The 26,076-nt window shown below is 34.0% G+C and overlaps 1 protein-coding gene across 1 annotated transcript in view; it reads left to right on the forward strand.

Moving 5' to 3' along the window:
• Nucleotides 1–26,076, forward strand: part of MDGA2 (MAM domain containing glycosylphosphatidylinositol anchor 2) — a gene marked incomplete at its 5' end in the record, with an annotated part of 811,681 nt that overhangs the window by 584,018 nt on the left and 201,587 nt on the right. Inside the window, one exon of the mRNA XM_055132080.1 lies at nt 21,327–21,656. Within this exon, the coding sequence (XP_054988055.1) occupies nt 21,327–21,656 (330 nt within the window). The remainder of the gene's footprint in view (nt 1–21,326; nt 21,657–26,076) is intronic.

A 26,076-nucleotide genomic window follows, 5' to 3' on the forward strand; every position in this document is an offset into this window, starting at 1 on the left:
AACCCTAGCAGGGCCCTGATCTAGTTGTTACATTTGGATCATGACAGAATTTGTCCATGACCATTCTCTTATAGTTAAGTATTATGGCTCTTTGGCCTGGCCCACTTCAATGCCAGGGTAGCTCACTGTTTGCCCTGGGTCCATCCAGTCCCTCATCACGACCCTACTTTTGGGGTTCAAGGAAGTAAGAGCACCTGAGGCTTAAATTGAGAGAACAAATGCCCAGGAGTGAATATTATTCAGAGTCAATTAACTCCCAAGTTACAAAAGCATAGCATTAACTGTTTTCCTGTGTCTATATAAAATGGACATTGCTCTGAATTAACTATGCAAAGGACTTAAGGAGAAGAGAAAAGCAATATTTACAAGTTAGCAGGGTCTGGTTAGGAAACAAAGGTGATTGACTGGTTGGGTAAGCAGAGCACAAATAAAAGAGGTTACAAATAAATACAGGAGTGGAGCACTGTAATGGGAGTAACCCAATAAACCTAAGCTCCCTATGGAAGACAGAAAGGATAAATCAGTGTTATCCTAGAAGTTAGTGAACACCTATTCAAAATGCACTATCTATCCTGGAACTACTGTATTTGTGTCTTATTTCTTTCCAAAACATAGGAAAATATCTATTCAGTAATACTAGGGTAGTCTTGAAAGATAACAATATAAAATAAGTTGTCTTTAAAGATTTTTTTATAGAAAAGTATAAATTTTAATACTGTTAAATTTATTTTAAGAATTATTTCCCATTGAAGTAAAAATACTCTCAAAGCCTCTGAGAAAGAAGTTTAATCTGACTCATTGTCCCTAAATAAACTTGTGATTATATAAATAAAACAGACATCTCCTAGGCCAGATATCATTGAATTCAACATTATTTTTAGTACTAAACATTATTTTTAGTACTCCTCTTGGTTTTTTAAAAATATATCTAAACAAAGTATGTCCAGCTTTGTTTAGAATGCTTTCTTCCTGGTATGCAATGGCAGAGGTCAGGGCCCTCTAATGCCTCAATTATGTAATTAATTCTAAGAATCCATTTAATTCAATTATACAAAGGACTAAACCTTCACCTTTCTTTCTTAGTTCCTTCATTCTATTTTGCTCAAATCCAGATGAGCTGCATAAAGAAACAGGGAAAAAAACAGCTTGACCAAATATAGTATATTTGTCACATTCATTTTGTCAACACAGCATAAAATTGATTAATATCAACATTATCACTGACATTTGGACTCAGTTAATGTTTCCTATAATAAGTCTAAGTGCAAAGACAAAGCTAATTTGACAATTTTTACCATTAAACTTTTTAAAAAATTTTAAAATAATGCTAGCAGAAACTACCTGCATTTTTATATTTATTTCAATATTACTTTGTGACTGTTTCTAGTCATATCAGAATAAAAGTAGAATTAATAAAAGCATAATTACTTGTGTCTATATAAAAAGTCAAAATTAGAAAATTCCAGTAATGTTTGGATACTTGCTGATTTACAAGTAGGAATTTTAGAATCAAGATCAAAATTAGATGTGCCTTTGTTCTTTGGAGCTGTTATAAATGATACATTTTAATCTTTTAATGATATATTTCCAAATTATTTAGTGTTTTTATTCCACTATGTACCTTAAAAGTTGCTAAAAATTTCACCTAAATAATTATTAAATAAGAGAGGATTCTTCATTCACTATGTCAAATGATGGTTAAGAAATGATGCTTTGGGTCTGGAGAGATAGCACAGCGGGTAGGGCGTTTGCCTTGCACGCGGCCGACCCGGGTTCAAATCCCAGCATCCCATATGGTCCCCTGAGCACCGCCAGGGGTAATTCCTGAGTGCAGAGCCAGGAGTAACCCCTGTGCATGGCCAGGTGTGACCCAAAAAGCAAAAAAAAAAAAAAAAAGATGCTTTAAGTTCAAAAAGTTTCTTGATGTGAACCAAATGCCCATCAAATATTAATAATTGCTTATATAATTATGCCCCAAATGATTCTGTGTTGCTATCTCAACTGAATAAAAAGAACTGCTAGTACTGATATATCCTAAAGACCATAGATAAAATAGGAATGCAAAATTCATGTGTGTGTGAATGTGTGCGTGTGATGCCAAGCACTCAGCATTATAATTTTCAAAAGTTTAATTTTGAAAGGTTAGTTTGCTTTCATAAAATATGTAAATGAGATTGTCTAGGTTTTTGGTCTTAACATCGCTTCCTATCCCCAAATTTCAAAAGGAATAAATACAAGTACAAATTCTTGCATAGTACTATCCTTATAGCTAGTTGGAAATAAACTGTAAAGATTTTCTATGGATATATTATATCCAGGTATACTACCATCCCAAAGAGCTTGTCACAAACACTTTGTAATCTAATTTAAGGAAAGCTCCACATAGTGGGGTTTAGTAATTTTGTTATTGTTTTTTGGGTTCAGGTCTTTCTCCTGATTATGCTCAGGGATCTCTCTTATTGTTGATCTCAGGACCATATGTGGTTTTGGGGATTGAACCAGTGTTGTGCGGTACAAGGTACAACAGTTGGAGAGAGAGTATAGGAGTCAGACCTTTCTCTACCCAAAAGTGATGTGTTTTAAACAGAACCATTTTTATGTGAAACTATCTTGGCTGACTCTTGAAATATCTGACTTTGTAGTTTGCTGTGAGCGCAGATTAGTTACTTGCCAGAGATTATGATCTCAAAGTTATTGTTGCTTGTTGCTCACGCTATTTCAGGTTTTTCAAATACACAAAAAAGTTCATTAGGATGTCTTTTTAAACAATTTCTTTATGTCAGAGTTTCATCCTGAGACATGAATATGAACCTTTGATGTTGCCTAAACATGCAGATCTACAAATTCTATGCTAAAGTAACTTCAGTGAAGTCACCTGTGGATGCAGTTTGGACACTGATTCTGATGCTTTACTTTTAGTTAGGAACCACTAGTCTGAGAGCCCAAAAAGAGGTCCCTAAAATAATACTGGTTTCTTCACACTTTGCATATTAAAATCCACTATGCTATATTCTCTTTGGTCTCAAGTTTCAGGCTTATGTACTGGATTTTCTTTCTTTTCTTTTTCTTTCTTTCTTTCTTTCTTTCTTTCTTTCTTTCTTTCTTTCTTTCTTTCTTTCTTTCTTTCTTTCTTTCTTTCTTTCTTTCTTTCTTTCTTCCTTCTTTCCTTCCTTCCTTCCTTCCTTCCTTCCTTCCTTCCTTCCTTCCTTCCTTCCTTCCTTCCTTCCTTCCTTCCTTCCTTCCTTCCTTCCTTCCTTCCTTTCTTTCTTTCTTTCTTTCTTTCTTTCTTTCTTTCTTTCTTTCTTTCTTTCTTTCTTTCTTTCTTTCTTTCTTCCTTCCTTCCTTTCTCTCTCTCTCTCTCTTTCTTTCTTTCTTTCTCTCTCTTTCTTTCCCTCTTTCTTTCTAACAAAATTCCCCCCTAAATTGTCCCATTTGTTGTATGAAATGTTCAAAGGTATTGCTTAATATTTGTTTCCTTTCTTCCTTCCTTTCTTCCTTTCTTTCTTTTAAACAAAATTTCCCCCTAAATTGTCCCATTTGTTGTATGAAATGTTCAAAGGTATTGCTTATTATTTGTTCTGTATACCTCTTCCAACAATATTACAGATAGTGATACTTCTCTTGTATACCGTTTTGTTTATACTCCACAGACAATCAATTTTATAATAGGCCATTTTGTCCTCATTATTTTTGCTGCAGTAAAGTTTAATGCATAATCTCTGACTTGCTGCTACTAAGTAAAAATATATTTGTATCTTTTTTCTTATAAATTTCACTCTGGCTTTGCCTTTTTCTTTACTTATTCTTACATAATTTCTTGTTTTACTTTAGTATGCAGTATATGAATATTGAAGTCTCTTAAATCTTCTTAGGCTATGGCAAGGTATAAATAAATGAGAGGCTGATTCTGAATTGTGTCCGGGTCTTACTTATATTAAATCCCATTTTTGGAGGGAGAAAAGTTAAATGTCATATATAGAGCTCCCATACTCAGTCAAAAGCACTCAACTAAAATTTGTGATATAACCACAGAAAACAAAACAATGATCCAAAATTTCAAGAGAACTAAACTACATTTGACAAAAGTCACGTACATCTTTCACAAAAGAGGTGGTGATGAATTTTGAAAGGAAGAGGTTATTGCACTGAGCTCAAATGATAGAATAAGAGCTGATAGTTATCAACAAAGTCAGTAGCAGCAGAAATGAAGCTTTCTAGCAAAATGAAACTGACACAAACTAAAAATATGTCTGTAGGTAGCCATTCAATGAAGAAATAGTAGTTCTGCTCACTCAGAAAATATATAGTACCTGGCTATTACTACCAATAAATGGTAATAATAAATTCTCAAATTTTCAAAAAAAAATGCAAAACTGTGTTCCTATTCCTTTACTAAAAAAAATCTTGTACATATGCAATATATGCAATACAGTGCAGAGTAACTTTTTAAGAAAGGTTTTGATCTTTAAATAGTTGTGACGTTAGAATAATATATTTTAAGTCATACTGAAAACAGAATTATAAACAAAATATTTTCTCTGAGTTTTAACTGGATAGATTTTAACTTTGCTGTAAGTGAAAATAAGTAATTGTAAAAGAGTGGGATTAGACAGAATATATATATGCAGAGTGTTAAGGTAAGAAAATGTTTTAAAATCAGAAAAATTTAAATAATTACTCTACATTGTTACTCCATGATGAAACTGAATGTGAACTTTATGTGGGTAAAATTCTGCTCCAAATCAAAGGAACGTATGCAGAAGAACTACTTTTGACAAAATCCTTGGAATAGTAGTTTCCAAATTTCTCTTTCATCTGTTCCTATGCTCCATGTGGAATTCTAAATGAATTTTTTCACACATAGGACTTGCTTTCAATATGTCCTTCTAATATTAGATAATATTTACAGATAAAATAGTAAGGGAAATGGGAGTCAGTAAGTAAATGTTTAGAAAAATAATACTCACCGAGTATCATATCTATTAATCTGTATAAATGATATATAAATGTATATGAATGCACACAGACATGTGCACATGTCAACTTTGATAAACTACTATTTCTAACTGCTCCATAGTTTTGTCTTTCACTGTGCCTGGCAGATTTCAGAATTATACATGGCCACATGAGGGAATATGTAAAAAAAAATTATTTTTACTTGTAATTACATGAAATTAGTGGTATTAAAACATACATAGGTGTGGTACATATATCATGGCTCCACATTTTACATTTTTATTTATTTATTTTTCCAGAATTCTGGAGATTTACCATTACACAGTATTAATAGACTATTTCTTTCCTCTATTAAGTGTTTTTCAGAAAGACAGATCATTTGTTCTAATTCAATTAAGGAAAATATTCTGCAGCAAGATTCTACAGGATTTTGAGGAGTGATTCACAAAAGGCGTGTGGTATTTATCAGGCACCATCACTAATTGGCACCCACTTGTGTAAGAAGGATTAATTTATTTGCTTGACAAATATTTTATTGAGTAAAAGTCAGTTTCCCTGCCTATTTTTATTTTATATTATTTACATTTTATATTGGTATTTAATGATTTTTTTCTATTATTGATTTTTAAAGAAATAATAAAAATTTCAGGTTAGTTTACAATGAGACTAATCTAGGTGTAAAACACAAACTTCACTATTAAACATTGGGGATGCAGATCAGTAGGTATACATAGTAAAATTGTGACAGTGTTTTGTATATATTAAATAATTTCTTAGAATAACTGACAAAGTGGCCACATTTGCTCAGATTAAAGTTTAGATGACTGTCAGTAACATAAATACCTGGAAATAATTTTATATCAATGTCCTATGGATAAAAATATATCCTTTTTTTGACCTATTTTTTCCATGTTACCAAACTAAGTGAATAACAAATTTTCATTTGAAAAACATTGTGCTCAAAAAGACATTGGCATACAAAAATCTATGTATGCAGGTAGCTGAGTCAAAAGAATAAAAAAATATTTTTATGAACAACTCTGTGGAGGAGGGTATTCTGATAGAAAATAATTGATGGTGTAACTGTATGCATTGGTAGAGAAATGTAAAAGAGACAAAATTGGATTTTTGTGTGTGTGTGTTTGGATGCTACTTAGAGAATATGGAGAAGACATCATGTTGAACAAGTAGAAGGCAGTGGCAAATTTGACAAGGTAGTGAGCAATAAAGAACCAAGTTGGGAAAGATACATTTTGTGGAAAATGTATTTTTAAAGAAAAAGAAATGGGTGAAGAGATCCAGATATTCAGAAAAGTGGTGATATGACTAGTTTTAGTTACTGAATCAGAGAGACTGAAAAGCTTCATCACATAGAAATGTGGTGATTGGAAATAAACAACTGTAACTCAAAGAAGTGGAACCAATTAGTTTTCACTAAGGTGGCATTTGTGCTGAAACAGAAACCATAAATGCTAACCAAGTTTCAAAGTGATAGTGCAGAAAAGGAAGAGGGAAAAAAAAGTCCAAGTTTTAGATAAAATAAATGAAAATAAAATCAGTCTGACAGCTAGGAATAAAGGCCAAGTAAAGTTCCATACAGCAAATGCAACAAGAATGTGTTCTGACCTCTAGAACATGTCCTCACTGGCTATTGAAAACAAGTCCTATTACTAATGAAAACTGAAAACTAATTTGAATGAGATTAAAGGTGAGTGGTTTATATATTAGTGTTTTGACAGTGAGAAAGTAAAAGTAAATGAAGTAGCTAACAGAAGATTACTTGAGGAAAGACTTTTTAAGTGTGTGTTTCTTTTTTTCCCCCAGTGAATATATTTGATCATGTTTATAGATCCATGGGAATGTCCTTGTTGTCAAAAATAAAAAATCAGGCGAGACCAGAAAGATAGTACTGAGATTGCCTTATAGAGCTCGCCTTATGGAGACTGACCTGGCTTTGATCCCTGGTACTCTAAATGGTCCTCTGAGTCCTGCAGGAGTGACCCCTGAGCCCAGTGCCTGGACTAAGCCCTGAGCATTGCTGACTGTGGCTCAAAAGAAAAAAAATGAAAGAGAGAAAATAGGTAGAACATGATATTAATATGTGTAGGGATATAACCTGAGATAAAAAGCACAAATGAAAAGTGGGTGACGTTGAAATAAATATGCAGTGATAAAACCCTCAGAATAGTCAGAACAGTACTAGAGTAAAGGAAGGTATAAGACTTCTTTTACCCCAATTTCACTTTATTTTTTAAATTAACTAACTTATTTTGAGGCCACACCTGGTGACATTCAGGGCTAACTTCTGGCTCCATGCTCAGGGATCACTGGTGGTGGGATTCAGGTAACTATATGAGATCAAATCAAAGATTGACCATGTGCAAGGCAAGCACCCAACTCAGTGTACTATCACTTTTGCCCCTTTTCCTGCCAATTTTAAATTTATACTAGAAAGCTGTAGTAATCAAAACACTGTAGTACCAGAATAAGGACAGACTTTCAGACTGATAGAATAAAACTAGAAATCCAAAAACAGATCCTCAAGATTATTGGACAATTAATCTCTGATAGGGTTGGAGAGATAGCACATCAAGTAGGACATTTGCCTTGCATGCAGCCGACCCGGGTTCAATTCCTCCATCCCCTCTTGGAGAGCCCAGCAAGCTACCAAGAGTATCCTGCCCACACGGCAAAGCCTGGCAAGCTACCCACGGCGTATTCAATATGCCAAAAACAGTAACAAGTCTCACAATGGAAATGTTACTGGTTCCTGCTCGAGCAAATCAATGAATGACAGTGCTACATTGCTAATCTCTGATATAAGGAGCAAAAAGTAGAAATTGGAATAAGAAAAACATCTTCAATAAATGGTGTTGGGAAAATTGTTCAGGCAAGTGCCAACATATTAGTTCAGTGCCCTTCCAACACCATGCAAAAAAAGGTCAACTAATATACCTTAAAGACCTTATTATTAGACCCAAATTAATAAATTTTAATGGAAAAAGACATAGGTAAACACTTTGACATTTAATCCAAAGGCAACTTCAATGAAGCAATGCCATTGGTAAGACAAACAGAAGCAAAATAAGCAAATGGGAATATATCAAACTAAGAAGCACTTGCACTACAAAAGAAAATGACCAGAATAAAAAGCTGCCCTACACACATGGAAAGAATTTTTGCCTATAGCTAATCTGACAAAAGGCTATCACCCAAAATTTATAAAACACAGGTTGAACTTTACCAGAGATAAACAATCAACTCCATCAAAAAATGAGTGAGGGGGCTGGAGCGATAGCACAGAGGGTAGGGCGTTTGCCTTGCATGCAGCCGACCTGGGTTCAATTCCCAGCATCCCATATGGTCCCCCGTGCACCGCCAGGAGTAATTCCTGAGTGCATGAGCCAGGAGTATCCCCTGTGCATCGCCGGGTGTGACCCAAAAAGCAAAAAAAGGAATAAAGAGTGAAATGAAAAGAGACTTTCTTGAAGAAGACATACAGATAGCCAAAAGGTAACTGAAAAATTGCTCTACATCACTTATTATCAGGGAAATGTAAATTAAAACAAGAAATTTCAATTGCAGACTAATGAAACTGGCATAAAGAACAAAAACAAACTGGTGGCATGGGTATGCAGGTAAAAGGACCCACTGCTGGTGGGAATGTTGATTGGTATCTTTTTGGAAAACAATATGTACACTTCTCAAAAAAACTAGGAATTGATTCTTCATGGTCCGGCAATTTTGCTTCTTGGCATCTACCCAAAGGGCCCCAAATTCTATTCAGAAGAGACAGTTTCAGTCCTTGTTTTCATTGAACTAGAGTTCTGAGTTCATTGTAGCAGTAATTCATAGTTGCACAAACCTGGATAAAATCCGACTGTCCAAGAGCAGATGATTGGACAAGGAAACTATATATTCACATACCTAATGGAATACTAAGCATTTGTAAGAAAAGGTGAAATAATGACATTTGCTGCTACGTGAATGGATTTAGAGAGTGTCAGGGCAGGGTGAAGATAGTCAAAAGAAGAGGGGCAGGCACAGTGATCTCTCTCATATCTGGGATACAAAGAAACATACTAAGGAAATAAAAAATTCCTGAAGGCAACAGAAATTAAGAACTAGTCATTAGTAAGAATCATATCAGTGAAGGAGATCAGGGGAGGAGAATGAAGGGGCATTGGAACAGTGGTGGAGGTAAGCCCAAATACTTCCCGCTGGTGGAGGATGAGGTGATGGAATATTTTATGCATTGAAACCATGGCATTATCAGATTTGTAAACTATGGTGCCTAAAAACAAACAAACAACAACAAAAAAAGGCAAGTTCCCTGTGGCGTATTCATATGCCCAAAATGGTAACAATGATGGGTCTCTTTCCCCTGACCCTGAAGAGCCTCTAATGTGGCACCATTGGGAAGGACAAGTAAAGAGAGGCTGCTAAAATCTCTGGGCTAGGACGAATGGAGACGTTACTGGGCCCGCTCAAGCAAATCGATGATCAACAGGATGGCAGTGATACAGTGATACAGTGATGAAATGGAAGATCAAGCTTGTTCTCTCTGATAATACGACAAAGGTAATGAATAGTTAAAATAACAACAAAGAAGCACATCGTGTGAAATCATGAGGAACTTTGCTGTAGTAAAAGCTTAACTAGAAATAAGTGTTGCTTTAATTCAGAAAAAGAAAAATCTCTGTTCCACATATTTATCATGCTGTCACTCTTTGCTTTGAAATTTGGCATCTAAAAGAGAGAACAGCCCTCACCTTATTTCCCCCTAATTCTAAAGAAAGTCTTCCCTGTAGGAAATAATTTTGTTTTTTCTTGAGTATGCCCTTCCATATCATTTAATACTGACACTCCTTGTTTCTTAGTCACGGTCAAGATTGTGTCTTTTCTTTCCTTCACCATTGGACTTTTTGTTTTTGTAGTTTTGGCAGCAAGCGTAGTGATAGATATTTTGTGGTAATATACAAAATTTAAATTAAAAAATTAATGTTATTATTAACTTACTCTGTTGATATCAGACATTCAAACTTTCTTAGATCAATCAGTTTCATTATTTGTGAAACTGAAGCACTGTTGCATGAATTACATTACAAATACTGCTAGTCAGTAATAAAGTGATATTAGAACCCATACAATCTGATCACAGAAAACTTAGTCTTCACTATTATCTATGGTGACTCACAAGAGTTTCATTGACATTCAGGGGGACTTGGTGGCTAGGAATATTTCAATTCCAAGTTACAAATATGCTGTTTTTCTTTTTCTAACTTGGAATTCAGTCACCCGGATTTATACTACTATTGATAGTTTCATAAGCGCTATGTTACAACATTACACACTAAACCACAGTGTCACTTTCCCCTACCAATGTTCCATAGTCCTCTTCTATCGATACCCTCTTTGTAAATTCAGCTGTGTAGACCATTGCCTTTAACCTTTTCTTATTCCCTGTTTTTCTTTATATCCCAGGTATGAATGACATATATCATTCTATTTTTGTCTCTCTCCTGATTGAATTCATTTAACATGATATTCTCTTGTTCAATCCACATAGCAGCAAATTGCAGGATTTCATCTTTACTGAATAGGAACCAAATGCACACAATAAGTTTAATTTATTTGTGTTGAGGTACTAGAGATAACAGTAGTGCTGCTAGTATTGTTTTATATTTGTAACATGCCTGCACCAAGTTCGCCCATTATTCCAAGGTTGTTCTTCTCCTCTCTTGTCATCTTCAGTGCAAAATTCTTTACTTTTATTTTTTTTTATTTTTTAGTTTTGGGCCCATACTTAGTGGTGCTTATGGTTTACTCCTGTCTCTGCTCTCAGGATTAACCCTGGCATGCTTTGGAGGATTATATGAGATGACCAGAGTAGAACCTGTGTTTGTTGCATGAATGGCTATACCTACTATATTCCCTCTCCAACTCTTTCACATTTCTATTGAACCTGTCTCGTGTCTCAGGGTTTGTTTTCATTGGAGATTAGCTAATCCCTTTATTTGTTTCTTATAAGCAAGATCACCTGGTATTTTTCTTACTGACTCACTTCACTTGGAATTATACCCTTTCATTCCAGACAAGTCACCATAAACATCAGGGTTTCATTTTTTCTTATACTTGAGTAATATCTCCTCTATAGCTTCTTTTTTACACATGGGTTGTTTCCAAATCAAGTGATTGTAAATAATGTTTTGATAAACTTGGAGTAAGTGCCCGGTGGCAGAATCTCAGCATCATATGGATGCTTTTTTCCTAGTTGTATAAGGTGTCTCCAAACTGTTTTCACAAGAAGCTGAAATAGCCCTATAAGCAGTGAAAAGAGCTCCTTTACCCCAACATCCCTGAAAGCACTTAATATTTCAAGATTTTTATATATTTTTACATGTATATGTATGTTATACATATACATATATATTCCATTCTCAATATTCTAAGGTGGCATCTCCTTGTCATTTTGATTTGCTTTTCCTAATAGCTAGTGATGTGAACACTTTTCCATATGCCTGTTGGCTATCTTTATTCCTTCTTTGAGGAAGTGTTTGTTCATTCCACTTCCAAAGTTGTTTCTACATTTGTTATTGAGCTTTGAGAGAGTATATCAATGAAAGATTTTGGATATTCCATAAATAAGAATGTTTATATTTTAATACTTTGAGAATTAATGTATCTCTTTTTTTATTTAAGAAATCTAGAGATTATAAGATTTTTTATGGATATTTCCTCAGATTTGTGGGGTGTCAAAAAAAGTAATTTCGTGCTAGGTTATATAAAGTTAGGTCACTTGACCCATTTGTATTTGATACTTAACAAAAGTTGTTTCTTAATAATATTTCAAATGATTTAATTAGGCTAATGATTCCCATTAAGTCTTTTTTAAGTCAAGTGATATGCTGGCACCACTTAATAGTATGTAATTTCATAAATCAATGACCCTTCTTTATGCTGATTTTGAAATCCCTCCTTGTTTCCTTCTGATTCTTCATTTCTAGTAAGCAGGAAGGTAATTGTTTTCTATGACAATTGTTTTCTGTATGTATATAGTAGGTCATATTCAAGAATTGTTTTTGTTTATTATATGAGTATACCCAAGAACTTGCATTTCTAACACCTAGTTGGATATATACTAATGCAACAGTTTAGGATTTATACTTGGAGAACTGCTATTTTAAACTCTATATGTCACATTTCAATGTCAAATACAAGGAATATTCTCAGAGGATTCCTGGTCATATCATCTCATCATTTTCTTTAAGAATAAGTTTATATAAACTCTTCTGATATGAAAGTTATTGCTCCTGGTAAATCTTTCTTAATGAGGAACTGACATCTAACTACACCCTAGGTATTGCAGGAGTTCATTTATCAAAAGGATATGTTATGTAATCAAATTTTTTTCCAAGGTGCTCAGCATTTTTCACTCTTAAAATTATACATTCCCTGAATGATGGTACCATGTGCTCCTCATTAGCTTGTTATTTTTCACAGATAAAACTTGGTCTTTTACAGAAATGGAGTCATAATTTGACTTTTCTTCTTTTAACTAATACGGAATGTGAATCTTATTTCTACTTCACTTAACACTTAAAATGCATATTCACATGTACCTTTCACCGAGTTATATCTGCACTATACCCTTCTGCCATGATAATCACTCCTTGTTATTCTTACAGAATATAAACTTACTTGTGTTTATTGTTTATCAAGATACTTATATTTAGCTCTGCATTAAGCCTGAACAGCTCTATTACTGAACCATATTCCTTGGGTGTTTGTATAAATATGCTGTAAATAACTTACCTTGATGGTCAGATACACAATTATTCATATATATCATACTGCCTTGATCAATGTAAACAGGAATTCAAAAATTACTTATTGTAGTTTCATTTATAATAGTGAAGAAGACAGATCCCATTCAAACATCTGTACTAAGTATAGTTATTTTGTTTATTGTTTGAGAATTTGGAATATTTTTTAACACAGAGACACTGTAAAATGGTAAATTCGTATTTTGCTCTTTTTTCCTTTTTTTCCTGGAAAGTTCAGAGCCAGATTCTCACCCAGCTTCCAATTATACAGGATATAAAAAAAATATCTATAGTACCATCATTTTGACCTTATGCTTAGTTGACACAATTTCCTCATTAAAAAAAAGAAGAAAATTATTATATGTTTCTGAATTTGTTTTAAAGACTCTTGGAGAAAGGTAGGTTAATTAAAAGGAAATATAGCTCATATTGTAATATATATATTAAATTTATTTAGTTTTAAATTTAGTCTTTCATTTCATTTTAACCTTTCTATCATATGATGGGGTTCATTTGACTTATCCCAGAAATCTAAATGTTTCTGCTTATGGTTTATTATTTGAAAAGGAAAAAAAAAGAATGATAAAACAAAAAGCCTCTAGGTCTACAGGACATTAAAGATAAAGGTATACTACTTTGAAGGGAGCATAAGTTTATAAATGGATAAAATTAATTTGACTCATGCTTTTGTACTTATGTGACATTATATCTTTGAGCAATATTCTATAGTATGTGTATGTATGGGTGTGTTATTGTCATGAGAATTATTTTCTTCAGCCTTTAAAATTTTGAGATTGTGTACTTCCTAGACTGATTTTAATATTTGTCTATTTTAACAGTGTGCATGACTAAATGTAGTGGTGGAAAAAAATTGTGCTGGAAATGTTATAAAACAGCAAAGACAACCATTAAAGGCATGACATCACAAAGAGTAAAATATACACACTGCATTAGTCTATACAATATAGACTATTATTATAGACAGAGTTTTCATGCAGCTTGACTGGAAGAAAAAGGGAAGATATCTTAATTCTGGGCCATGTTAATAAAAAGAACTAGATCATGGGGCTGGGGTGGGATATCAACGTATTAAGCAGTCCATTACAGTTGAGTAGAATTTTCATTATTCAAAGTTAAGCTTTCACCCTCTTGTAAATACTGAACTATAAGCCCAGTACTTCATAAAATTGTTGCATTTTAAAAAGAAGAGACCCAAGAACCTGAAAAAAATATTTCTGTCTTGTGTAAGATATTTTTTTTTTAAGTCCCAGAAGAAAAACTTAACAATCGCATTTAAAATTTCTTAAGGTATAAGGAGGTCAAGGGCTCAGAATATATAAAACACAACATTGTATATGATTTTTGTACATAAATTAAAAAGAAAAAAATAGCTAGCTTTAAGTCTGCTTAGCAATTTTTTTATATCCTTATCAATAGTACTGATTCTTCATTATCTTCCAAGGTAAGAAAAGAGAGTTAAGATAATTGATGGAAATTTTTTTTTAAATTTTGTTTTTTTTGGGGGGCCACTCCCAGCGATGCTCAAGAATTATCCCTGCCTCAGTTTTCAGGAATCACTCCTGGTGATGTTCAGGAAACCACATGATTTGCTGGGGATTGAACCTGGGTCAGCTGCATGAAAGGCAAACAAACTACTTGCTCTACTATTGCTCCACCCCTGATATGTTATTAATGGATACACTTCATTTAATAAAAATAAAGACCATGTTGCTTGCTTTTTTTAAATGTTAAAATTTTTAGTTATTTATTAAGACTATTAACTATTATTTTAGTTTAATTGGAATGTCCATGGATCTGATCATAATAGTTTTTTGTCTAAATAAGCAAAGCAAACAAAAACTTCACAAATTTCCAAATACGGGTAGCAAACAGAAAGTAAGTTAAGTAAAGTCTGAAATTATGGCAAAATATTTCACAAAATCCTTTCTCAATAAGGACAGACTTTACAACTGCTATTTGTTTGATTGGATTTAAATGCATTTGAAAAATAGAGACTGTATTGTGATAATCGAGATTCAGATGAACAGAGTCAACTCATTTACTTATTTTTTTAGAACATCATTTAATGTTTTACCATGGCACAAAATCGTGTAGAAAAGGGATTTTCACAAGAGATAATAGTGATATAAAGTACCACAAATAGATGTAAAGTTGTAAGAGAATTGGAAAATATCACTGTATTACTTTAATAGTTGTTGCTAATATTTGTCATTCAATTTCAGAATTTCACCAGTGATAACTAGTGTGTGACCATCCACATTACTTAAGTACATGATGAACAGGGGACACTATTAGTATTTAACTTAAAAAATATTTTTTAATTTATTAATTTTGGGTCACACTGGTGGTACTCAGGGAATACTAGTCCTGCTCAGGGGGGCACTACTAGTGGTGACTTGGGACCATATGTAGTGTGGGTGATCAAATACCCAGGTCATCTTCATGGAAGGAAAGTGCCTGAACCATTGTACTTCCTCTCTGGCTGATATTTTACTAATTTTTAAAAAGATTTCACAAGTATTTAAAGAAGTATCAGTGTGAAGGGTTCTAATAAAGATCTGTCCTAAACTGTATTCTTTGCAAAGAGCATAGAAGAAAATATTGGGGCATATGAGAAAAAAATATGAAGCATATAAAGAAAAATATGGGGCATCTGAAATTTAAAAAGAAATTTTGGAGCTAAAATAATGCAAAGCATGAGGGATCAGTGAGAGAGGTCAACAGATTGGCAGAATCACATTGGAAAGAAAAGTGCTTTTGTGACAAAAATAAGATAAATCAAAACATAATACAGAAAAAATTTACTTTGAGTTAGTCTCATTATTTTCATCCAGTTTTCACTTTCCATCAATTCCATAAATATTAAGGACATACTATGCTGAAAGAACTTCAGAAGAATTCTATTTAACACAGAACTTTCTTTACTGCAGTTGTTTGAACTGTTTCTAGTTCTAGTCTTTAAACACTAATAAGGCTCTAATTTACCTAGAATATGTGCTCATTTCTTATAGTAAAGGTGAATTATTAAGTTAGAAAATGTGAATTGGAAATATCTATGAAGGTTTTTTGCAACAGAAAGCCACTAAGTTTCTCTGATTAGTAACATCCTATCGAATCACTGGTGTGATATGTCTTGCATATATGTAGTGTGAATATATATCATGTAGTGTCAAATATTATTTCTAAATTAACACATCTGAAAATATTGTCTCTAACTTAGGATATCATATATATGCTTGTAATTTATGGGAAATATATTTTCTTTTATGAAATATGGAGCTAAAATTATCAGAATAATAAAATTAAAATAATAAATAGCAATAATATTTTCATTCCAAAAATTTTTAGTTCTCAATAAAGTGTTTACATTGAAAAACAAATCTGTGCTCCCCTAAAAAAATTCCTTTCTTATTTTAATTGCTACACTGAATATTTACCTGCATTTATTCTATTGAGCAAGGACTTTTAAAAGACAATTAAAATTCAACCATACCTTGCTTCAACAATTTGAATGATTAACTGCAGCAATTATCTTTGAGTAAATTCACAAAATAGATAGAGCCTTGATACTTCAAAATTAAATAGAACACAACTTCCTTCCAGCATCTGATTCTGCTTTCAAATTACCAGGGGTGCTATTTTAAACTACTTTTTAAAAGGGTGTAATGTTTTGTTGTTGTTCTTGTATTATTAATGAACTTTCATTTACACATAGGAGTCATTATATAAAAGAAAGTTTGTATAAGAATATACAATAGAACATAAGAGACTTCCAACTTTTACCCATCTCCCAGAAGCTTTAATGCATCTCATAATAACACTTTAAATACGTTTATACCAATATGAGATGAAAATGAATACTATTATTATTTTCTAACCGGAGTGTTTGCCTTACACATGGCTGACCTGTGTTTGATTCCTTTGTTCCTCTCGGAGAGCCTGGCAAGCTACCCATGGCGTATTCAATATGCCAAAAACAGTAACAACAAGCTTCACAATGGAGACGTTACTGGTGCCCACTCGAGGACCTCGATGAACAATGGGACGACAGTGCTACAGTGTTTTGGGAGGTGAGGAGAACAGACAACTGTGCTTAGGTCTTAACTCTTAGCTCTGAGCTCAAGAATCACTCCTGGCAGGACTCAGGGGACATAGTTGGTGCTGGAGGTCAAACCCAGGAAGGGCACATGCCAGGCCAACATCCTACCTGCTGTATTATTTCTGACCCCTACATTTGGAGATTTTTAACTAAAAATGAATTAATTCCACAGTCTTAGTAGTCTTCTGAAATAGATTCTTTGCAGATCCAATGGCTAACTGTAGTATGATATAGATCCAAATGTAGCACTGTAGCACTGTCACACTGTCATCCCACTGTTCATCGATGTTGTTTTGCTCAATCAGGCACCAGTAAGGTCTTCATTGTGAGACTTGTTACTGTTTTGGGCACATATGCTTTCTAATTCAAATTTAAAATATTTTAGCATAATTTTATTTATTGTCACTTTTTCTGTCTGCAATTTTATCGTGAAACTATATTATATCATTTACCTCTTCAGGTATTTGACATCAGTGCATTTTGGACTTTAAAGGGACCTTATTCTCTTCAGCCTGCTCTTTGTCTTTTTTGTATTGAATTTGCATTCTTGGAAGTCACTTGTTACCATTCAGGGAAGTTAGTGGTCTTTTGTAAAGGGATAAGCACAAGAACTAATCTGATTTGAATAGTGTAAGCATTCCTCTGAATAGTTTACATTCACATGGAAAAATTCACTTTTCTCTTAAGAATAGTCAGCATTCAGCCCTTCCCAGATCTTTGTGGTGACCTTTCAAACCCTGGTTTCATTCAATTTGTAATGAACCTTTGTAAATAGTAGCATAGGAATACCTCAGTGAATAATTAAGAGTGTCCTCACAAGAAATCTGTCAAAAGTGGATATGGACCGAGTTTGCACTCAGGTCTCAATATTATAAGGTAGAAAGATGCTGTGGGATTATATTACAGGTTTTCTGAACTGATTAACCAGGACTGAAACTCAGCTTGATGCCAATAATTTCCAGTAACTGCCACTCTAAACAAGTACCTTTTTGAGGTTCATCCATCACAATTTATGATACATTAGGCTAAATCTAATGTTCTCTCAGGCTGGTGTGAAGGGATTTTCAATACTCAAGCTAAGAAATTACATTTGGGGAAAGGGATTTCGCCTATTCCATAGAATTTCTTTAGTTCTAGAGAGTCTTGTTATGTCTATCAGACTCTTGTTAGACTGTAGTACTAATCGCAGATTGATTTTAAGCATTTGAAATCTTAACTGGTAGCAGGAAATGACTTTAAATTAACATTGCATGAACTACTATAAATTGTTCACTGAAAAAGAGAGTGTTTAATTATAAACGAAGGAACCTGCTTCCCAGTTGATTAACTATATTAAACACTTTATGGTTTCAAAGCTCTGCACTATTGCTAATAAGCTATTTCTCACAATGGGTCTCAGAGGGAACCTAATACTATCACCTCCTCTTTTTGAAAATATTACACTTGACCCATAAAAATTAGATCGCCCATATTGTACTACCCTGAAGTGAAAAAACAAAACTGAATTAAGTTGTAGGTTCTTAGTGTAAACTGTGCCTAGTTTGCAGAGCTAGTGCTTAGTTTCTGAGCAGCATAAAATATATAGAAAAAGAAATAAAATACAGTTCACTGTTCCTAATAACTGGCTGCACACACACACACACACACACACACAATTTCTTCTACTAAAAATATTTCTGTCTGTGGAGAACATTTACATATAGAACAGCTAAAAGCCTTAGAACATTCCTAAACTACAGGTCACTCTTATCTGTTTCAGAATGCTACTATTAATTTAAGTCAATAAATTAACTTAGGCCAATTTATAGAAATGTCTGATACTGAGATCAATGCATTTTGTTAACAATAATTTTATTTTTAAAATAATTCTATCATATCAAGTGTCTTTAAATCTTATTTATTGACATATATTATAAGTTATGTTAAGGCATACTTTATGACTATATAAATAATTTATACCATTTGCTCAAATTTTAATGGCAGAATTTTGAAGAATCATATGAACTTATATATACTATAACATTCTATAATATTTTTCTTTTGATTTTAAAAGTTATATTAGATAAATAAAACTGTTATTATACTTAATATAGTGACCAAGTATTTTTGCCTGTGACTTGAACTGTTTAGTAATTTAATTTGTCTGATGAGTAGCAATGCCACATTGATAAACAAATGTTAATTACTACACCAGTATTATTTTGTTGTTTTAAATGGTAGTCAACAAATATTAGACTGATTTTTAATACCTACTTAAATTGTTAGTAAAATTTATTTTTATTTAAAAATTATGAATTTTCTATTAAAATTCTCATTTAGATTTGTTCTTTGTTCATGAAATAGAATAATGAAAATTCTTAGCATTCTTAAATGAATCTCACTAAAATGTTATGTTTTTAAATATTTCTTGACACAAGGATCTATTTTTAATAATTTTAAATAGAAAAGTCTATCCTGTGATCTGATTTTCTCTATGCTATAGATCTTCAAATGCAACTGAATTACATATAAACAATATTATATACAAAATACAATAATCTATGAATATTTACAACATTTATCACTTTCTAAATTGTTAAGTCATATTGCATGTTTTTTTAAAAATACCTCTATGATTCTAGGTAATTGAATACCATATTTTCTTCAAACTTTTATCCTGATTCATTTTCTGATAATGATTGAGTAATAAGTGTCATGTTATATTTTATTATGCAGAAATGTAACAAACCATAGAATATAACTTAACTATTTGTTCATTTACTTTATGACTAAAGCTTTATGCATTTTCTAAGCAAAATGTTTGTGTTTTATTCAATAAGATTCAGACTTCTCAGCTTATAAAATGTATCATATCTATGTAGTATGTGGTTTCTTTAGGTATAAATCCCATACATGTTGATATATTTGGGTTCAATTTATGTGTTTTTGAGTTGCAGTGCATCAGAGCTAGGATTATTTCTACATTGCTCACTCTTATTGAGAACCTACTTCTAAACTGGAAGCCCATAAACATTCTTGAATAAAAAAGATCTAGTGTTTTTGATAACAAAGTATCTTTTCCAAGATAGAAATAAGAGAGCACCTCCAAATATTTGAAGTTAGGGAGTTAAAAAAAAGAAAGTAAGAAAGAAAGAGAAGGAAACAGAGAAAGAAAGAAATAAAAAGAAAAAAATTAATTTTTTTTCAAAAACTGTAAATTCCTTGTAAGCGTTTATAATTTTTCAGGTTTCCATTTTCCTGTGGATTTATCAGGTTGAATACTATCAGATCAAATTTTAAAAATGTCCCAAAATGCTTTTAGAATTTCTGAATTCAGTCTCTAAATTTTTAAATTCACATCACTGTGTTTGTATTCATATATTTAGGTTTATGATTAAAGTAGATGAACATTACTTTGTTCTAATAATTATACTTCATTACATTTACTCTATTTCATCATGTAGCATGTTGTCATGTGGATAATATAGGATGATGATATTTAGAGAGGTGAAAATGGGTATTATGATGGAAAAGAGAAAAATGTATGTATAAGGGAATTACTATCATAAAAGAATTGCACTTTGTTTCCTTTGTATCATTTCAAAGTTCATAACTAGAGCAACTGGGAAGCCAATAAAATGCTAAAATGCTCCTTAGCAGCCTCTGGTAGACATCACTACTGACTCTGTGAATTGCACTGATCTTAGACCTAGAAACTACAGCTGCTAAGATACTAACACAGAATATTTTGCAAATTATCTGCTAAAGAGTTCTTTTGATCATTAATCTGAGGCACCCAGCACACAATTTCAACTGTTAAATCTATATAGTGGAATATATATTCCTTTTTTTTTCAGTGTGAGTTATTTCAGTACATAAAATGTTTCCTGAGTTGTACTGACTCATTTCTCACCAAGTTAACTTTGGTTAGCATGTAGCTACAAACTTATAAGCTATTAAAATAACATTTGTGTAATATTTCAATTGTGGAAATTACACCAAAATTGTAAGGAATAGCATAGGTGAGCAATGGGCTTAATAGCTCATTTATTGATGTTAAGACATACCTTATGACTTTATATAAATAATTTATAACTGTCACTCTCACTGTCATCCCGTTGTTCATCGATTTGCTCGAGCACACTTGCTCAAATTTTAATGACAAAATTTTGAAGAATCATATGAACTTAATTATTGTTTTTGTGATCAAAAACAATGCCCAGAATACAAAAATTCACTCTTTAGAGTCAGTGACTTGTCTTTAGATTATGTCCATATTACTTCAGTGATGTTTATTGTTATATAGGCTACTTGAAAATAAATATGTACATATATACATTTTATTTTGCTTTGCTTTAGTTCATCCCAGACTGATTACCTAGAGTTAATTAATCCCTAACATTATGGAAGTAACACTAACTACTTATGGAATTTTTATGTTTTAGCATTAAAAAAAGGACGATTTTGGATCACACCAGATCCTTATCACAAAGATGACAACATCCAGATTGGGCGTGAGGTGAAAATATCTTGCCAAGTAGAAGCTGTTCCTTCTGAGGAGTTAACATTTAGTTGGTTTAAAAATGGTCGTCCATTAAGAAGTTCAGAGCGGATGGTTATTACACAGACTGATCCAGATGTCTCCCCGGGAACAACCAACTTGGACATCATTGATTTAAAATTCACGGATTTTGGGACATATACTTGTGTAGCATCTCTGAAGGGAGGAGGAATATCTGATATCAGTATTGATGTTAATATATCCAGCAGCACAGGTAAGAAACATACTTATCATGAAAAAGATGTTCACATTTAGAATAATTTCTTTACATTTAGTAGGAAAACAGTCCTCAATCCAAGTTAAGAACTTATTCTGTTTTTAAAATTTCCGAAAACCAAAATCTTATTATACTGAATCCCAAATTAGTATTGTTGAGTCAATGTTACTTCAATTTTGACTTAGTTTATGCGATGTTTTAAAAAGAAATTGGAAATAAATTTAATCTCATATATTAGGACAGATGAATACTTCTAGGTAAAATGATAACAGCATTTTTATTACCCAATAACCTTCTTTAGAGCTTAAGATTTTATTTATAAAATGACAAACATCTTGCATCAAGACAAAGTTCAGAAAAATTAAACATGCTGATAACTAAGAAGAAATATGAATAGATAATTTAAGAGTTTTCAAATTAAGAAATATGGAGAAATATATTTTCGACCAACAAAACTAATGATGAAGTTGTAAATAAATTTGAGCTTTCGGAAAACCTTGTGATAGAACCTCTCCATACTTATGATAGCTAAATGTACAAATATATTTGAGTGAAATTACTTTCTTTAAGGTTAGAAAGAAAAATGCTACTAGTTTCTTCTTAATTATATATCTATAAATGAGGAAAATTTTAGTGGTTCAGCTAATATGTGCATGGAAGCACATATTAGCTTATCTCAAAACATTTTAAAGTGCATTACTGTGAACTGCGAATTTATGCATCCATAAAACTTTAAAATATTTGCTTTGGTTTTGCCAGCTGGTAACTAACTCAATTTTTAATTTAATTTGATCTCTATATAGTGTGACTATCATTATGGGATGAATAATGTGTTGAAAACATAGAGTACAAATGTAGCTACCAGACATATTATTGTAAGAAAATTTTAACCCGTTTCACTCTTCAATTGGACAACATGTCAGCTCATGCTTTTTTGTTTGTTTGCTTGTTTTTAATTTTGCATCTTAAGGACATAAATTCATCGGACTATACTTCAATTTGACTAAATATACTAACTTTTTTTTTCAATTTTATTTTTATAAAGTTTTTCACAGTAATTGATTGCATTCAATATTTCAATACCAATCCCACCACCATTACCTCTTCCCTCCACCACTATTTTGAATTTTCTCACTATCAACAAAGTCTGTCCTGCAGGCAAATGCTAAATAATTTATTTTGTATTGCTTGTTAGCAATAGTATAGGATGTCTAAAACTTTAAATAACTGGGGTGCAAGGACCCAATCTCTGTGGCAAGCTGCTATCTTCCAAGATTCATTTGTGAGTCTCTGGATCATGGCCGATGATGCACTTCAATGGCGCCTGGATGCAGTTTGTGGGCATGATAGCCGGAACACCAGTGGGGCGGGGAGATGGGGAGGGACAGCCCATATCTGTCTCCATGTGGCCTGGAATTTTCAGTCACTGGTCCCATGTACCTGGCTTTTTCTTCTGGAGGTTTGTGGTCACCAGGGTTCATTTGGAGTAGGCAAAAGAGAGAATGCTGGTCCATCTGAGGCACTCTGGTGAAATCATCTCAGTATGGGTTCCAGAGAACTCTCTGTGATGAGCTGCTGTCTTCCAAGATTCATTTTCAGCATACTAACATTTTTTTTTTCTTTTGGGATCACACCCAGCAATGCTCAGGGGTTACTCCTGGCTCTCCACTCAGGAGTTACAGGAGTTATTCCTGGTGGTGCTTGGGGGACCATATGGGATGCCAGGGATCGAACCTGGGTGTTGGGGTTCTGGGCAGTCAACCCCGGCACACTGGAGTATGACCCCCGAAGTCTCCAGACTTATTCCCTATGGGAGAGGGAGTAGGAAGGGGAAAAGCCTCTGCCCTGGCCCTCTGCTCACCTCAGGATTCCTGCCACTGCCGCTGAGAAAGAAACCAAGAAAGGTCACCCAGCAGATGCGGGGAGTCTGGTGGTCAAGCAGTCTCCCTTTATTGACTCGCACAGAGGGGTTTTCATGCACACAGTGTGGCGGGGGGGGGGCATTCCATTCATGTATCATGCTTATCTCGTGGAGCTCAGTACAGATGCCAGTTAATGATTTGTATTCCCCAATCTCAGGGCCAGGTTAACTAGCTCAGGAAAATGGTAACTGTCACACCCCTCATCCCATTGTCTCCTCAACCAGAGTGCCTGTGTGTGGAATGCTGGAGCAAGCCCCTATAAACAGGGGGAGCTAATTTTAGGACATATAATGGAAATTGCTTTCAGGGGTAGGGGGTTTGCTCAAAGTCTCAGGCTGGCTGCTGAGACCCCAACACCTGGGTCAGCGGTGTGCAAGGCAAAAGCCTTACGTAACCGCTGTACTATCGCTCCAGCCCCAGTATACTAACTTTTAAGCATTCTTTTTTTTTCTCTTTTGAGGGGTTTGTTTTTGTTTTTGGCTATACAAGTAGTGCTCCTGAAGACTGGGGGCCAGTCACTGTGACTCTTGACCAGCCAGTGGGTGTCTGATTCAAGGATCTCATATGGAGCTGCTGAGATCCTGCAGTCCCAAGACCACTGCAACTACACACAGTGGTGTTTGGTGGGAACTACATTCCATGATGTTGAAGGTATACGGTGCCAAGGATTTTTCAGTACTATCTCTCCAGCTACTCTACATTATTTTAAAGATGTAGTCTATTTTGGGACTTCCTGCTATTTGGCACAGCAGGAAGGGCGTTTGCCTTGCATGCGGCCGACCTGGGTTTGATTCCTCCGTCCCTCTCAGAGAGCCTGGCAAGCTACTGAGAGTATCTTGCCCACACAGCAGAGCCTGGCAAGCTCCCCGTGGTGTATTCGAGATGCCAAAAACAGTTAGAAGTCTCACAATGAAGATGTTACTGGTGCCCGCTCGAGCAAATCGATGAACAACAGGATGATAGTGCTATAGTGCTACAGTCTATTTTTATCAGACATGATTAATGGGTGATAATTAGAGTGATTTGCGTTTATAAGGCAAGCTTTATTAGAGAGAAAAATAACTTTTTTGTAACATCTATTTCGAAATTGGTGCTGACACCAGAAATTGTGCTAATTTTAGGACATATAATGGAAAACTATTCATATGCTCATTCATCATTTATGTATTCATTCAATTAACACTATCCATTATTTGCCTACCCAGGTGATACTGAGTGATGTCCCAGACAGTATTACTTGTCATTTTTACAAGTAAAAATGATTTTGTGAGATCCACGATCATTTCTCCAGATTAATGAAGTAAATATTAATTTTAGGCATAACTTTGCTTCCTTCATTTTGCTTACTTGTTTTATTTTCACAATGGGTTACACAAAGGAAGATCCAGACTCGTCTGGAGTAGAATTAAAGTGTAGGATTGAGATGTTTATCTTGCATGAAACCCAGCACTGTCAGGGTCCTGTCCAGTCGACCCCATAACACTGGAATATGATCCCCCAAAATCGCTGGACTTACTCCTTATAGGAGAGGGAGTGGGAAGGGGAGAAGCATCTGCCCTGCCCCTAGGCGCACCTCGGACTCCTGTCACCACTGAGAAAGAACCACACAGAGAGGGGGAGGCTGGAAGTCAAGCAGCTCTCCATTTATTAGCTCTCACATAGTGGTTTTTATACATACATTTCAGGGGGCATTCCAACATGACATGTATATCACATTTGTCTCATCAGGCTCAGTACAGATGTCAGTTAATGATTTACATTTCCCACTCTCAGGATTGGGTGTGTCAGCACAGCAAATGGTAACTGTCACGTCCCTCATCCCGTTATATCCTCAACTAGAGTGCTTATGTGTGTGGAATGCTGGAGCAAGCCCTGGGCCCCTGTGAACAGGACTGCTCCTATTTCCAGGGGCAGGGGATTTGGTCAGTCTCAGGCTGGCTGCTGAGACCCCAACACAGCACCATCAAGAGGATCACTGACCAGAGAACCAGGATCAAGCCCTGAGCACCGCTGTGTGTCTCACCACCCCAAATAATTACGAACATTCGTTTTTGATTGTTATTTTTTAAATTTTACTATTATATTGCCTCTCTGAAGACATGTAGTATAAATACCAAGGCAGAGAAATTAACTGGCACTGAATCATAAAATTTCTAATATTTCTAAAGTGAAAATTATAAAATATGATCATAAAACAAGTTAAGGATAATTCAACAAATGCCTCTTTGTGATAAATATTTACTTGCAATTTATTAGAGGTTTTTTTGCTGCTACCTTTTTGTCTGATTAGCAAAGGTAAACAATACTGTAGGTTAAGGAGATGTCTTAGTTCTTTTCTAAAAGGGAACTACATTTTGCTCTGTGTCTCTCACTGCCTGTTATTGACCTTTTGTTGGCCATCTCCAAGAATATTTCATAGAGTGAACATTTCATAGAGTGAAAGTTCTATGAAGTCTGGGTCTTTGTTTGAATTATTCTTCATTATGGTCTCTGCT

The sequence above is a fragment of the Sorex araneus genome, chromosome 3, assembly GCF_027595985.1.
Source record: "Sorex araneus isolate mSorAra2 chromosome 3, mSorAra2.pri, whole genome shotgun sequence".
NCBI lineage: Eukaryota > Metazoa > Chordata > Mammalia > Eulipotyphla > Soricidae > Sorex > Sorex araneus.